At 44.8% G+C, this 16,389-nt stretch overlaps 1 protein-coding gene across 1 annotated transcript; it reads right to left on the bottom strand.

Annotated features, from left to right (window-relative positions):
• Positions 1-4,683: 4,683 nt before the first annotated feature.
• Positions 4,684-9,111, bottom strand: LOC139457665 (alpha-amylase-like). Its single transcript, XM_071239019.1, has 3 exons — positions 8,789-9,111; positions 7,236-7,365; positions 4,684-4,938 (listed from the first exon to the last, which is right to left on the bottom strand). Exons 1-3 carry the CDS (start codon positions 9,109-9,111, stop codon positions 4,684-4,686), a joined length of 708 nt encoding a protein of 235 aa, XP_071095120.1.
• Between the last annotated feature and the right edge of the window lie 7,278 nt (positions 9,112-16,389).

Here is a 16,389-nt window from a genome sequence, read left to right as displayed (position 1 = left end):
GCTGAGTCACCACTGCGCCGGAGTGTGTCGTAGACCATGTTGTTTTACCGCAAACTGGTCCTTGATATCTTTTGCGTTGAGAATAGACAGGGACCCAGTTGAATTGGCACCAATTACGTCATAATCTAAGGGGGATAACTCAGGCCTATTTCGCTCGTAAAACGAAGGCCTCATAACGGCATATCACTTTCACACTATTGTGAGCTTCCTACTTTCACTGTGAAAAAAATGAGTGTATATTTTCAAACACAGATACTAACTAATTCTAAAATTGCGTGTATACTTTAACAATACATTACACAGCCACATAATAATAGATAAATTTCGAATTTAAATCTCCTATTGCCATTGGTCTTATACATTGTTGCAGGAATGGGGTACACGTACACGTGGGTAGCTATCCGCCATGGCTGTTAAGAAAGGGGAGATAATTGAAACGAACAAGGGAAATAACTCTCCGAGTAACAATTCACTACTCCAGTTCCCGCAGATATTGTGCAAAAACGAAAATTTGATTTGAAAAATCTGTATGGGCAGTTGTAGTGTGACCTGGCTGTGAGACACCATATACCATGTGAAGGTCGCCGTGACAGATAAGTTGCGTTGTTTCTCCTAATTTATATTCATGTATGCCTTGAAACCGAATATTCACATTTAATATGTATAATTAACCTTCTCGGTAAATTACATATGTCACATTATACAAACTTTAGACATTTGTTTGACCAAGGGGCAGTATTAATAGTGTCATCAACATGATCAGTTTCGGCCTATCTGGTCTAAACTTACTCGGATCGATCGGTACTTGTACGAGGTAATCGAAGCACGTAAGCGAACAGGACTTTGTCGGTCTTGCTCCGTTTTCGTCTGCTATACCGTAAAAAAGCAAAGTTGTTTTTTTTCTCGATTCCATCTCTTGTGTCCCAATACCTTCTTCATTCGTGACAGTTCGCTTTCCAACTTTTCAATTTTAGCCTTATGTTTTAAAAATAATTCGGCGTTAAAGACTGCCGCCTCTAGAATTTCACGTTTTGTCGTCAAGCTCCTTAACCATGTTTAAAAATGTTAATTTCACCCTGTATTTTTCCTGTTTGAGCTTTAAGGGCATGTTTTATGACATTTTTCATGTCAACATTATTCCAAGTCGCGTGTGTCATGATGGCCGTCCTTGCTGGGGTCGAGATTTTTCCCGTATTTTCCACACTGGCCCTTGCTCTGGTCACGATAAAGTCGTCTAAACAAATATCGATTAAGCTTCTGTATACTGTTTAGTTTTTTCCTTTCTTATAACCAGACATTTTCTTAGGATTTCACTGGATTGAGGGAGAGCATGTTTTTACCGACCGTTCCTGAGGGAAGCCGAACAGGAAGTCACTTTGAAGGCTACTGGTATAAGGGTAACGCTATTTTTCAGAGCATTATCATTTGCAGAAGCCCGAGGTCTTTCATTAACTGCCCGACGAAGGAGAAAACTAGAAAATACTCGAAGCTACGAGAGAAAACTCGCTATTTCGTTAAAATGTAATGAAATAACGTGACAATAATCGAATTTGATAAAATAATTAAAATTACGGGAAATTTATATTTCAAAATAAAATTAAAGCGATCAAAGTGACACCATGAGGCCTTGGTATTTTTAAAACAGAATATGCAACTACAATTATCTACTTCGACATGCGCCTAAGCCCTACCGTTCAGCTTCAGCCAAGTTTAGATGTGGTGTAGCGCCGATAAAAGTAGAAACTTGGCGTTTTGAAAAGATTCCAGACGAAAAAAAGAATATGTTTTAACTGCCCATGCAAAATAGAAAATGAAGCCGATGCTCTTTTACCCTCTCTCCCCCCCCCCCCCCCCCCCCCCCCCCCACCTATACGATGTCGGCATTATGACACAGATTTTAGTCCTTTCATAACTGCATAACTGTCAATTTCCGGCATCTCTTATGTTATATTGTCTACTCCTGTCATACCGGTTGTTACGTCGTTCCGTTTGTGTCGCCCCAGTTACTGGGTTGTCTATTTCTGTCCAATCCGCCATGTTGTTCATGTCTGTCATCCCGACTGTTGTGTGGCATGTTGCCCTGCTCAGATCCAGTGTACGTTTTCGTCATGTCTGCATGACCTGCACGTGCTGCATCACCTTGCCTTGTGCGTCTTGCAAATTTCGTGCCTGCTGTCCCGGCGCTCGTGACCAACTCGTGTTATTCCGGGACAAGCCGAATAGCGACTCGTGCCCCCCTCGTGGCTATTTTTTGCGACTGGGTTCCGTCTAAGCGCAAACGGGCATAACTAAATATATTGTCAACTCGTTGCGTAATGATTCGCGGAAATTTCCCATATGTCATATATATTCCAGATGCTATTTAAGAAACATCGGGACTTAAGGTATTATGCAGTATGACTGAACACATTTAACTGTGTCTTGGGTATATTTTTAGATGCAAGACATATGTAAAATCAAAAATTATATCTGAGGGATTCTTTGACGAAGAACTTGAAATTATACGCGCATTCTGATTGGTTTGTCGTATTTTCGCACATAATAACATTCATGGATAGGGGGACGAGTCTTCTTGCAGGTTACGGTTGGTTGGTTGGTTGGTTGGTTGTTTTACGCCGCACTCAGCAATATTCCAGCTATATGACGGCGGTCTGTAAATAATTGAGTCTGGACCAGACAATCCAGTGATTAATATCATGAGCATCGATCCACGCCATTGGGATAGATGACATGCATCAACCAAGTCAGCGAACCTGACCACCCGATCCCGCTAGTCGTCTTTTACGACAAGCATAGTCACCTTTTACGGCAAGCATGGGTTGCAGGTGACGGAAAGGTGCGAGTGGTGACGAATGCTGTCCCGGCTGTTACAGCGACTGTTCGTAAATTCCACTTGCTGTCCTCTCACTATCAAGTTTTCTTCACCAACCACGTTAACAATCTTCCTAAAATTAGCTTCATAAAGACTATCTTGTCGCTATTTTTGACGAAATGAAAGGTCTTCAAAAGGAATGTCGGGCTCGTTCGACCAAGTGTGAAATTGTTTAGGACGTCTCCTCCAACATGGCCACATGTGGATCTTCTCATGATCATCCTCTGTATTTTCTTTTCAGCCTTTAAGTTGGGTTTAACGCCGCTTTTAACAGTATTCCAGTTATATCACGGCGTGTCAGCTTAATGTGGGAGGAAAGCCTGAAGTGATGCAGGTCTCAGACGTTTACCACTTCGGTGAAACCCACGAGCACGGGTTTGGTGCTGACAAACCTAGTAACATAATCGGGGCGAACCGGGATTCGAACCCACAATCATAGGTTTCTGGCGTGCCCAAGGGACGCAACTCTGCACAGCGAATCGCGGCGCCTCAGAGGACTGATGCACCCGTGCCCCCTCTTTAAAATTGACAGACAGGACTAAAGTGCAAATTTCGTTGTTTTTAATACCTTATTTGCATTAACTATGTTACGATCTATCCAATACTGCAAAGTTGTATACACAATGACACATGCACCTTAATTTAGAAGTACTACTTGTGCATAGGAAGCAAAATACATGTACAGATATTGCAGATGCTTAGAAGTACGGTATAAAGTTATGCATACAAAGTAATGTACATACATAAGACGTGTTTACCTGTTTCCAGTACTGTATAGATACTCGAAATACCGTACATGTTTAACTGTCTGAGTATGGTTGTACGCCGCTTTTAGCAATATTCCAGCAATATCACAGCGGGGGAAACCAGAAATGGACTTCACACATTGTACCCATGTCGGGAATCGAACCCGGTTCTTCGGCGTGACGAGCGAATGCTTTAACCACTAGGCTACCCGACCGCCCCGCTACATGTTTAATGAATTAATAAGTAATGTACATGTATCAGAAGTAATGTACATGTATAAGAAGTACTGTACATGTTTAAGAAGTACTGTACATGTATAAGAAGTACTGTACATGACTAAGCAGTACTGTACATGAATAAGAAGTAATGCACATGTGTAAGAAGTACTGTACATGTTTAAGAAGTACTGTACATGTATAGGCAGTACTGTACATGACTAAGCAGTACTGTACATGAATAAGAAGTAATGCACATGTATAAGAAGTAATGCACATGTATAAGAAGTACTGTACATGTATAAGAAGTACTGTACAAGTATAGGCAGTACTGTACATGACTAGGCAGTACTGTACATGAATAAGAAGTAATGCACATGTATAGAAGTAATGTACATGTGTAAAAAGTACTGTACATGTATCAGCAGTACTGAAAATGTATATGAAGTACTGTACATGTATACGAAGTGAGGTACACACCTATCGTCTCGTCGTGAGATATCCGAGGTGTATCGGCCAACACACCGTTAGATTTGTCGTTGGGTCTCCGTGACGCCCCGAAAAAATAATAGTATGCATTTGGCGTTAACGCTAGAATAGTGCTGATGTGGCGTAAAATGTAATTTATTCCCCCACTACAACACTGTGTCTGACATACGATTGTTGATGGTTGAAGAACGACTGTCACATGGTGATTTTGCTGTCGTCGTACTCCCACGACGTAGTACGTGCTCATGATATCAACCACTGGTTTTACTCTATGAACATAACGCCGCGTTATATACCGAAACAATTAGAAACAAAAACAAACACGGCTTATTCCATTTATTGCCCCTCCAGAGTGGATGTCTAAATCTCCGCGATGAATTCGGAGGGTGGCGGGGATTTAATTGCCTCCACAAACTGCTCTACAACGGCAACTTTCTCCGCCATGCATCTACCGTCATTCCAACGGACGATGTTGAAGTAGCCGCAGATGCCGTAGTGGTTCCATGACTGTGCGCCGGGAATGTTGAGACGGGTGCCGTTCACGTCGCAGGAATATTGGTTAATGTAGCTCCCCTCCCACTCTGACTTGTAGCGGTACAGGTCGATCATGTAGCCCTGTGGTGTTAAATCTGACTTGAAATAGTCATTCATCAGATATGAGTATTATTTAACATTGAACATTAATTCAATACCGCTTTGCAAAGGGGGAATGGGTGTTACAGTATGTCACCGTAATGGGTTCTCGGGTACTCGGATTCTGGGCTAGCTTGGCCCGGGTTCTGGGGTATCTTGGTTCTGGGGTATCTTGGTTCTGGGGTATCTTGGTTCTGGGGTATCTGGGTTCTGGGGTACTCGGGTTATAGGGTACTCGGGTTATAGGGTACCCTGGTTCTGGGTACTCGGGTTCTAGGGTACCTTGGTTCTGAGGTACTTGGGTTCTGAGGTACTCGGATTCTGGGGTACTTGGGTTCTGGGGTACTTGGGTTCTGGGGTACTTGGGTTCTGGGGTACTCGGGTTCTGGGGTACTTGGGTTATGTGGTACTCGGGTTCTGGGGTACTTGGGTTCTGGGGTACTCGGATTCTGGGGTACTCGGATTATAGGGTACTCAGGTTCTGAGGCACTCGGGTTCTGGGGTACTTGGGTTCTGGGGTACTCGGGTTCTCGGGTACTCGGGTTCTGGGGTACTCGTGTTCTCGGGTACTCGGGTTCTGGGGTACTCGTGTTCTAGGGTGCTCGGATTCTGGGTTGTAGGGTACTCGGGTTATAGGGTACTCGGGTTTTGGGTTACCCGGATTCTGGGGTACTCAGGTTCTGGGGCACTCGGGTTCTGGGGTACTTGGGTTCTGGGGTACTCGGGTTCTCGGGTACTCGGTTTCTCGGGTACTCGGGTTCTGGGTACTCGTGTTCTGGGGTACTCGTGTTCTAGGGTACTCGGGTTCTGGGGTACCCGGATTCTGGGGTACCAGGGTTCTGGGGTACTCGGGTTCTGGGGTACTTGGGTTATAGGGTACTCGGGTTCTGGGGTACCCGGATTCTGGGGTACCAGGGTTCTGGGGTACTCGGGTTTTAGGGTACTCGGGCTCTGGGGTACCAAGGTCCTAGGATACTCGGGTTCTGGGGTACTCGGGTTATAGGGTACTCGGGTTCTGGGGTACCAGGGTTCTGGGGTACTCGGGTTCTGGGGTACTTGGGTTCTGGGGTACTCGGGTTCTGGGGTACTCGGGTTATAGGGTACTCAAGTTCTGGGGTACGTGGGTATAAGGGTACTAGGATAATTGGGTACTCGGGTTCTGGGGTACCCGGATTCTGGGGTACCAGGGTTCTGGGGTACTCGGGTTCTGGGGTACTTGGGTTATAGGGTACTCGGGTTCTGGGGTACCCGGATTCTGGATACTCGGGTTATAGGATACTCAAGTTCTGGGGTACGTGGGTATAAGGGTACTCGGATAATTGGGTACTCGGGTTCTGGGCTACTTGAGATACTCGGGTGGTCCGAAACCTGTGAGTTTCAACAAAAAGGTAGACGTCTTAAAAGCTTCCATCGCTTCAGGCTTTCCTTCCACATCAAGCTGAGACACCGTCATGTGACTGAAATACTGTTCAACGCGGCGTTCAACTAAACTCACTGACGCACTCATTTCTTCTGCGTGTGAAGGCCTGCTTGGTCTAGTGGAAAGAATTTCTGACCGAAGAGTGGTTTGTCGGTGGTTCAATCACCAGCCTCACCATTCAAAACGATGGTATCAGACCTTGCCCTGCCTGGCGCCTGGCATCAAATAAGGTGTAAAACAAGGACTGGCCGCCTCGGTGCATTATCACGATGCTATCTCCATATTATACGTACGCATCTAACAGTCTATTCAACGAACGCTTCACACAATATATTCTGTGAGTGAGTGAGCGAGTTTGGTTTTACGCCGCTTTAAGCAATATTCCAACAATATCACGGCGGGGGACACCAGAAATGGGCTTCACACATTGTACCCATGTCGGAATTCGAACTAGGCTACCCGACCGCCCCTGATTTTGGGATGAACAACTTCTTTATTACAATCAGGAGTGACGTTTCGTATCTTCTTTGGGGGGCATTTAGATTGCTTGGTCGTTTTGTTGTTTAACGCCGCACTCAGCAATATTCCAGCTACATGACGGCGGTATGTAAATAATCAAGTCTGGACAAGACAATACAGTGATTTATATCATGAACATCGATCCACACATTTGGGATCGATGACATGCATCAATCAAGTGAGCGAGCCTGACCACCCGATCCCATTAGTCGCCTCTTACGACAAGCATAGTCGCCTTTTACGACAAGCATAGTCGCCTTTTACGGCAAGCATGGGTTGCTGAAGACCTATTCTACCCCGGATCTTCACGGGTCCATAAACAGTAGGATCATGGACATACCTTGAATGCGAACCATCCTCCCGGCGTGGCGCTGCAGTCCATGTCGATGTCCACTACCCAGTAGCCGCCCCCCTCCGTGTTCAGCTCCCAGTACCCAGCGCCGTCGGTGTCGACGTTGGTGGAGAAGGACCTGGGACAAACATGGCGACTTGAAATGTTTTGCCCGTTCCCAATTTGCATATGTGCTCCGAGGATTTGGTTTTACTCTTTTCATATGTGTCTCATTTAGTGTGTGGCCCTGTTGTACGTCCCCTTATCTCCAAGCTCACCTGGTGAGTTTTTCTCAACGCCAAAATATTTTTTTTTGTTTAACGTGGCGTTCAGTAATATTCTAATTATATGACCGCGGTTTGTAAATAGTCGAGTCTGGATTAGACAATCTAGTGACAGATATTGTGAGCAACCGCCTTCGTGGTCTAGTGGTAGAGCGTCCGCCCGGAGAGCGGAAGGTCCGGGGTTCGATCCCCAGCCGCATCATACCAAAAGGCGTTGAAAGATGGTACTTGTTGTTACCCTATCTAGCGCTCGGCATTAAGGGGCTAAAACAAGGACAAGTCGGCTCGGAGTCAGTATACTGTGTCTGAGTGGGGTATTCATGTTAAACTGCGGCATGGTATCTCAGTGAGCTGCTATAAATCGGCATCAATCTTGGACGCGACGTTAAACCCAATTTCCCCTCATCTCATATTGTGAGCAACGATCCACGCCGTCACAGAACTGATCATGACCATTCGATCCATTATGTCGCTCTTAAGACAGGCATAACTTGCTGGGGACCGTTTATAACCAGCAATCCCAACGGGGTAACACCGAAACAAGCAATACGAAATTATGCAACATTTTAACGGCGGCCTTGAATTATTCGCGTCTGGATCAGGCTCACCATCAGGGTGCTATGTCACACTTACAATGGAACCCGAAAAACATACCCCCGCCCCATCTTAAGTCCTGACTATCACCTTTGTGGTTCAAGAAGAATTTTGTCTAATATCGGCAGTTTACTTGTCTCGAACTGTCGGTAGATTTAACTCGTTGTATTATCCATGCCAGGTTTCATTATTTTTATAACTATCACAGAGAATCAATTCATTGATTACCATATGAATAATGAATATGGTCATGATATATACGATAATTATGTTTCACTGACTGACTGACTTACTGACTGACTGATTCAATGACTGACTCACTGACTCGCAGACTGACTGACTGACTGACTCACTGACTGACTGACTGACTGACTGACTGACTCATTCACTGACTCTCTGACTGACTGACTGACTGACTCATTGACTGATTCACTGACTGACTGACTGACTGACTGACTGACTGACTGACTGACTGACTGACTCACTCACTCACTCACTCACTCACTCACTGACTGACTGACTCACTCACTCACTCACTCACTCATTGGCGGACTCTCTGACTGACTCACTCGCTGACTCACTGACTCACTGACTGATTCAGTGACTGACTCCCTGACTCTCTGACTGACTGACTGACTGACTGACTGACACACTCACTCACTCACTCACACTAGATTCACCTACTCATCATTCGTTGTCCACATCATCGGTGTCCCCTCGGCCGACCGCACTATTCCTCCTTTTCGATAAATCCCCTGTCCGTTTTCGTAGGACGACCACGTTAACGTAGCGTCACCCTTGGACGTCTGAGCGAAAAACGACGTTTTGTCAGCTGGTCGGACATTGTGCCTGATGGGAATCCTTCGTCCACTCGTAGATCCGCCCCGAAGAAACATATATTCCCCTTGTGTAGTTGGCCTTTCTATAGCTATGATAGTCCTCTTGAAATCTTGTGCAACGGTAAGGGTACAGGCTCCCAACAACAAGAAGACGAAGGTATCTGTCATTTTCGATCTGGTAAGTGTGAACTAGAGCGGTTTCCTCAACTCTTTATATAGCAACGTGTCACCTTGACCTTCGACAAAGGTGTATGACGTTCAGAACTTGCGCAACCCACAACGTGGCGTGATGGCTTTCAGTGAATAATTTAATCCTATTACATATCCAAACGTTGAAATTCAATAAAGGTACATGTAATAGGTTTATATACACGGGATAATGATGGAATATTTAAGTGCAAATGCACAGACCCCCGCCCGCCCGCGTCAGAAACTGATCAGAGCGAATCACCCAGGGTTTTTTTCCACGGTAAAAGAGACGCTGATAAAACCTTTATTGTTTTATCTCTGTGGGCATCAGCCATACATATATATCAGTTACGAACAATATCGAGGCAGTGGTTGTCGTGTCGCGAAGCGTACGTTCGGCGCCGAAAACCGGGTTTCGCACATATTACACTGTGTGAAGCCCATTTCTCATATGTTGTTGGAATATTGGTAAACCTGCTTAAAACACCGTCATCACGAATACACTGTCTTGTGGGGGTGGCACTTGTCCAGCAATATCACGTCGGGGGACAACAGAAATGGGCTTCACGCATTTTCCCCACGTAGGGAATCGAACTCGGGTCTTCGGCGTGACGAGGGAACGCTTTAACCACTAGGCTACCCCACCGCCCGAACGTAACCCTAAACTCCATGAACTCAAACACATATTGAAGTCAAATCCTAAGTTGTCATTACCCTGATAAGTGATATTTCACAATCTTGACATACCCGTGAAGACCCGGGGTAGAATAGGTCTTCAGCAACCCATGCTTGCCGTAAAAGGTGACTATATGCTTGTCATAAGAGGCGACTAACGGGATCGGTCGGTCAGGCTCGCTGACTTGGTTGATGCATGTCATCGATCCCAATAGCGTTGGTCGATGCTCATGATGTCAATCACTGGATTGTCTGGTCCAGACTCGATTATTTACAGACCACCGTCATATAGTTGGAATATTGCTGAGTGCGGCGTTTAAGAACCAACCAACCAACCAATAATCTTGACATCAAATTATCCGGACACTACCCGCGGATTAACGGAGTTTCCCTGATGGTGCCATTATATAACATGCATACATGTGTTGAAATAGCTGACAGTCCGAATAGAAACTAGTCACATCGCACTGTTTCCTGATATGTTACAGCACATTAAGGACACATTCGTTCAAATAACTAAAATAACCGGTTGATCCCTGTATGATCTCCTTAAGGCAGGGCAAATAGCCTAGTGGTTAAAGCATTCGCTTGTCACGCCCAACACACGGGTTCGAATCTCCACATGGGTACAGTGTCTGAATCTAATTTCTGGAATATTGATTGATATTGCTGGATTATTGCTAAAATGTGCCAGACCCGTGAAGATTCGGGGGTAGAATAGGTCTTCAGCAACCCATGCATGCCGTAAAAGGCGACTATGCTTGTTGTAAAAGGCGACTAACGGGATCGGGTGGTCAGGCTCGCTGACTTGGTTGATACATGTCATCGATCCGAATTGTGTGGATCGATGCTCATGATGTAAATCACTGGATTGTCTTGTCCAGACTCAATTATTTACAGACCACGCGTCATATACCTGGAATATTGCTGAGTGCGTCGTTAAACAACAAACATAATATACGCCTAAAATGTGCTAATAAAAACATATTATAGGCATGCACTAATCATTATATTGCACTGGACCAGGCAATCCAGTGATTCACATCATGGCCATAGTTTCAAGAAATTGGGATACGGTGACCAGCATCAACCTGATCACAGTGTTTGACCATCCGCTCCCGTTAGCATGGATTGATGCAGGTCATTTTGTACCAGGATATTTAAGGGGCTATTGCCTGTGTATATTGAAACTTGAAGCTTAATAATGCAGAACACATATACATGTATATGTTAATAGGTCGAACGCCAATATTTTATTTTTTGCAAAGGAATTAATTCGATTAAAATGTCTACACCAGTAAATCCGTGTTTTCAAGATATACACACTGCCAAACAGAAGTTGTGATAACGTTGGTACTTAAGATTGACAGTGCTGAATCTTCCACAAAGACACGGGGATGTGATGAAGAGAGCTGAGTAGAATGTTTCGATGTTCTCTTTATCTAGCCAGACACAGGAGGGACTAACAATCCATCTGACTTCCAATCTAGTATCACATAGCTTACTGGTGGGCTCAGTTACATGAACGGGTTACTGTTTGTTATTTGCCAGTTTCGATGTGTTTCAGGAAATGCATCATTGCTTTGTTGAACAAACACATGCTAACGACACAGCGCAAATTGGTATCTGTGGGCAAGGGTGGCCCAGTGGCCCCACACAGCACAATTCACGCTACAGAAAGGCGACCATTGATCGTGGGTTCGCTATGACTATCACCCGAGACAACACAATTCACTCCACAGAGCGGCGACCATTCATCGTGGCTTCGTCACGACTATCGCCCGAGACACCACAATTCACTCCACAGAGCGGCGCCCATTGATCGTGGATTCGTCATGGCTATCGCCCGAGACACTTCATTTCATTCCACAGAGCGGCGAGCATTGATCTTGGGTTCGTCATGACTATCGCCCGAGACACTTCATTTCATTCCACAGAGCGGCGAGCATTGATCTTGGGTTCGTCATGACTATCACCCGAGACACTTCATTTCATTCCACAGAGCGGCGAGCATTGATCTTGGGTTCGTCATGACTATCGCCCGAGACACTTCATTTCATTCCACAGAGGCGACCATTGATCGTGGCTTCGTCATGACTATCGCCCGAGACACCACAATTCACTCCACAGAGCGGCGATCATTGATCGAGGGTCCGTCATGACTGTCGTCCGAGACACCACAATTCATTCCACAGAAAGGCGACCATTGATCGTGGCTTCGTCATGACTATCGCCCGAGACACCACAATTCACTCCACAGAGCGGCAATCATTGATCGAGGGTCCGTCATGACTGTCGTCCGAGACACCACAACTCACTCCACAAAGTGGCAACCATTCATCGAGGGTTCGTCATGACTATCGCCCAAGACACCACAATTCACTCCACATATTGGCAACCATTTATCGAGGGTTCGCCAGTATGTTTCCAGGCATATCTGAATGATATTCATGCTTGTGGATTTAACCAGTGCAAACGTTTCAGACCTTTGGCATCACATTGGGCTTACACGTAATTCTAGCTGACACCAGTCAAAACTATTTCAGTCATTACTAATCGACAATCCGCAATGAGCTCAAATCGGTCCGCGTCATATAGAACCCCATCCGGGCCAATACGGCTTTCCTCGGCCCATGCGGGATTTGAGCAGGCTAACACGAGGTTGAGCGGACTAAAACGGGATTTGAGCAGACTAATACGGAATTTGAGCGGACTAAAACGGGATTTGAGCGGACTAATACGGGATTTAAGCGCACTAACACGGGATTTGAGCGGACTAATACGAGATTTGAGCCGCATACTCGTCTCTTCCATGGGCAGGAGATGACATTTTGTTTCAAAAACAATCAAAGAAAATTAACTAATGGCGAGAAAGAATTTATGGATCTGTGATGGATCTATATGGCAGTAAAATGTTTCCTGCATGGATGATATGAAGGTAAATAACCTGGTTATTCAAAAGACAAATTATCGAAAACAGTTTGTTCTTATATCTTTTTTTCGTGGTTACCAGCTGCTTTGATAATATGCTGTATTGTACGAAACTATATTCCTCTTGCTCTGGAATCACGTCAGGTAGACACGTCCATTGTGCCACACTCGACACTGCCTTATCGTCCGCCGTCGACGTCGGAGGACAACAGCAACAGCAACAGCTACAGCAACAGCAGTGCACGATACAGCGACCACAACAGCGTTTGGGATGTTTTCTGAAACACATGTTAAATGGACCATTATCCCTACTGGTTGATTAAGTCATTCTATACATGTTTAATGGCGACAAGGCTGTAGTCATTTCAAAGTGTTCAACTACGTTAAATTACATACGTGTTTGTCCTCCAACCTCCAAAATTCTTGAACTTTTATATGTGATATGTATACGAGTAAACATGTGGAACATTAATTTTAATGCAAAATACAGAAATGTTCGATGAGGAATTTCACATATGTAGCATATCAGAAATAGCATTAACATTTTAGTTTGTGATGGTATTAAGCACTAGAAGACAGTGGAGCGGTACAACATCAGTGTTGTTTTACATAACTTGATGAGAGGGTTCATATAAAATAGGGCTCATAAATACCTTGTTTAATGGAAGATATGTTTGTAATACTTCTCTTCGTTCCTGCCATAATAGAAGGTGAGGTGAAATTGGGTTTAACGTCGCGTCCAAGATTATTGCACTTATATAGCGACGTGCATGCACGTGTATGTGTGTGTGTGGCTGCTTGTACTAGTCCGGACTGATGCCGATTTATAGTGCTAGCTCACTGAGATACCATGCCGCAGTTTAACACGAATACCCCACTCAGACACAGTATACTGACTCCGAGCCGACCAGTCCTTGTTTTAGCCCCTTAATGCCGAGCGCCAGACAGGGTAACAACAAGTACAATCTTTTAACGTCTTTTTGTATGACGCGGCCTGGGATCGAACCCTGGACCTTCCGCTCTCCGGGCGGACGCTCTACCACAAGACCACGGAGGCGGTCTGCCATAATAGAAAGATAAAACAAACGTACATGCCATGTTTTACTAATCCACTCTATCACGAACACAAATAACTTGCACTAACGAAAATTAATACTTTACTCATCCTAATGAGATCACCTCCAATTATAAAGAGATCGGGTTTACAGTATTTGTAGGTAAAGACAGAATGATCCATATTCTGCAGTCCCGATCCAGATGGGACAATCACCAATCTAACAAAAAAACCGCAATAGATTCGTCCTGAACAAACGTATTGAGAAAGTGTGTGTCACTCTATACACAGGGGATTGTAACGCAAAAAATAGCAAAATATATGAGCACACCCTGTTAGTATACTAGATAATAGGAAAGGGGTGTAACGAGGACAACTAAGATCGTTCGTGGACGAATTCAACAATGTCCACTGTACATACCCCTGTAAACTATACACTCATTTCAAGCCAGTGCATTTAGCTACAATGTGAGACATTGAAGAACATCGAAGCAGTGCGTTTTGAGCTAGCGTCTTCAGAAGCTCAAAATATCGCGATTTTTCGATTCACAGCCAAAATTTGTGCTGCAAACTTACCGATGTTTTTGTGTTTATAGGATTGTGTACACAAATACTAGGCGCCAAAACCTGTTCAGTCGATGGCATCTGTCAGCCCGCCCATCGTCATTCTTTCCGCGACCCAAAAATCCGATGGTATTATGAGTTTAGAACATTGATTCGTCTCAATAAGCCCTTTGCCGTGCCCCGTCCGCCATAGACGACCTTGGCCTTGACATACCCCGCACTGAAAAAGGTGACGCCATTCATTTAGTAGATGTTGATGAGAAAATATATCATTTATAGCCAATCAGATCGCTGGATTTTTTCAGTGCGAGGTATGTCCTGTCTGTCTATAGATGTATAGATATATCACCTACCGGGATCAGTTACCACCAGAAAGTGTTGACTGCCAGGGATCACTTCGTTGGATCTTCTACAGAAATATTTGCCTGCATCAGCTGATGTGACTTTGTAGAGGGTAAACTTCAACGTGCTCATGTTTTGAAAGCGTGTTACTCCCACGACCTTCAACCTACTTTTGTACTGAGTCCATATGTATAATTTTGCACCATGCACTGTTAGCATCCCCTCCCCAAGTGGCGTTCTGATTGAGAACTCACTCCGTACTTCTGGCAGCGTCCACGCAAACCTGGCCTGATCTCCCTCTATCGCTGTGGTGGTGTTGGCGTGGGCTTCTGGTCCTGCTGAAATACATGTTCAGCTTCAAGTTATGGAGAGGTGAGGTCACATGGGGTTTAACGTCACGTTCCCGGTTTTTACTCACACGCGCGGGGGGTGGGGTGGGGTGGGGTGGGAGGGGGTGTTTGGGGATGGAGGGCTCTTTGTACTAATCCGGACTAATGCTAGTTTTTAAGTAATTGCCCACTGATATGCTATGCCGCAGTTTAACATGAATACCCAACTCAGACTCAGTCTACTGACTCCGAGCCGACCAGTCCTTGTTGTGTCTCCTTAAAGCCGAGCGCAAGGCAGGGTAGGAACAGGCGCCATCTATTATCGTCTTTTGTATTTTTGATAATAATATACTATATTAAATCTAAATGGGTTCGTATAAACTATGTTCTTAAAAACATTTACTGACTTGTTGCAGTTTTTCTGACGGTGATGATACCTTCCTTTGCATGTATATGTACACTTAGATGATGATTTTAAATGAGTTTGCCAACGCTGCACTCATCAAAACTCCATCTATTTGACGGCAGCCTGGACATAAACGGATAATCTAGTTAATAACATGAGCTGCGATACATTTCCAGATGGTTATTCTGGTCTTTATTGTTAACACATATTCAATAGCGAAGATTAAGCGTTAAGTATTTGTAACCATGTAATCAAAGTCCGTTCGCATCATTCTTTCCTACTACTTTCTGACCTGTGAAGACCTGTGACGAATAGGTCTTCAGCAACCCATGCTTGCCGTAAAAGGCGACTATGCTTGTCGTAAGAGGCGACTAACGGGATCGGGTGATTAGGCTCGATGACTTGGTTAATGCATGTTATTGTATCCCAATTGCGTGGATCAATGCTCATGATGTCAGTTACTGGATTGTCTGGTTACTGGATTGTCTGGTTCAGACGCGAATATTTGCAGACCACCGTCATATAGTTGGGTTATTGTTGAGTGCGCCAAACAAACAAACAAACACACTTACTGCTTTGCAGCATGTATTCCTGACTCCACGCTTCTGACGGTAAACCCTTAACTCCCACGTGACACGTATATCTGTCTCCTTCGTCATCCCCTGTGACACCACTGATGGTGATGGTGCTGGTGTGGTACCTGCTCCATCGCCATGTGCTGACACCGTGTGTTATTGACACGAGCTGGGTAGTGTTCCTCTTCCAGGTAAAATCCACCGATAGGTTGTAATCTGCAGGCTCACTCACTGATATGGAGCAACAGGTCAAGTTGACACTATCTCCATCCTCGGCTGTGACCAATATGTATGGGTCTTGTACATCCTCTGAAATTGATAAATTAAAGGATCAGGGCACAATCATTATTAAAAACAAAATTACATACGCTTCTAAATTAA

Source organism: Haliotis cracherodii, unplaced genomic scaffold, assembly GCF_022045235.1.
Source record: "Haliotis cracherodii isolate W230 unplaced genomic scaffold, xgHalCrac1.p SCAF_12, whole genome shotgun sequence".
In the NCBI taxonomy this organism is placed as follows: Eukaryota; Metazoa; Mollusca; class Gastropoda; order Lepetellida; family Haliotidae; genus Haliotis; species Haliotis cracherodii.
This window is presented reverse-complemented; position numbering and strand designations above follow the sequence as displayed.

Excerpts from the sequence above, each read along its gene's own strand:
- LOC139457665 (XM_071239019.1), bottom strand. The coding sequence starts at position 9,111 with ATGACAGATACCTTCGTCTTCTTGTTGTTGGGAGCCTGTACCCTTACC. Across the intron at positions 7,366-8,788 it reads ATGTGGACAACGAATGATGA|GTCCTTCTCCACCAACGTCG; the intron begins GTAGGTGAATCT and ends TGTTTGTCCCAG. Across the intron at positions 4,939-7,235 it reads GAGGATGGTTCGCATTCAAG|GGCTACATGATCGACCTGTA; the intron begins GTATGTCCATGA and ends TTAACACCACAG.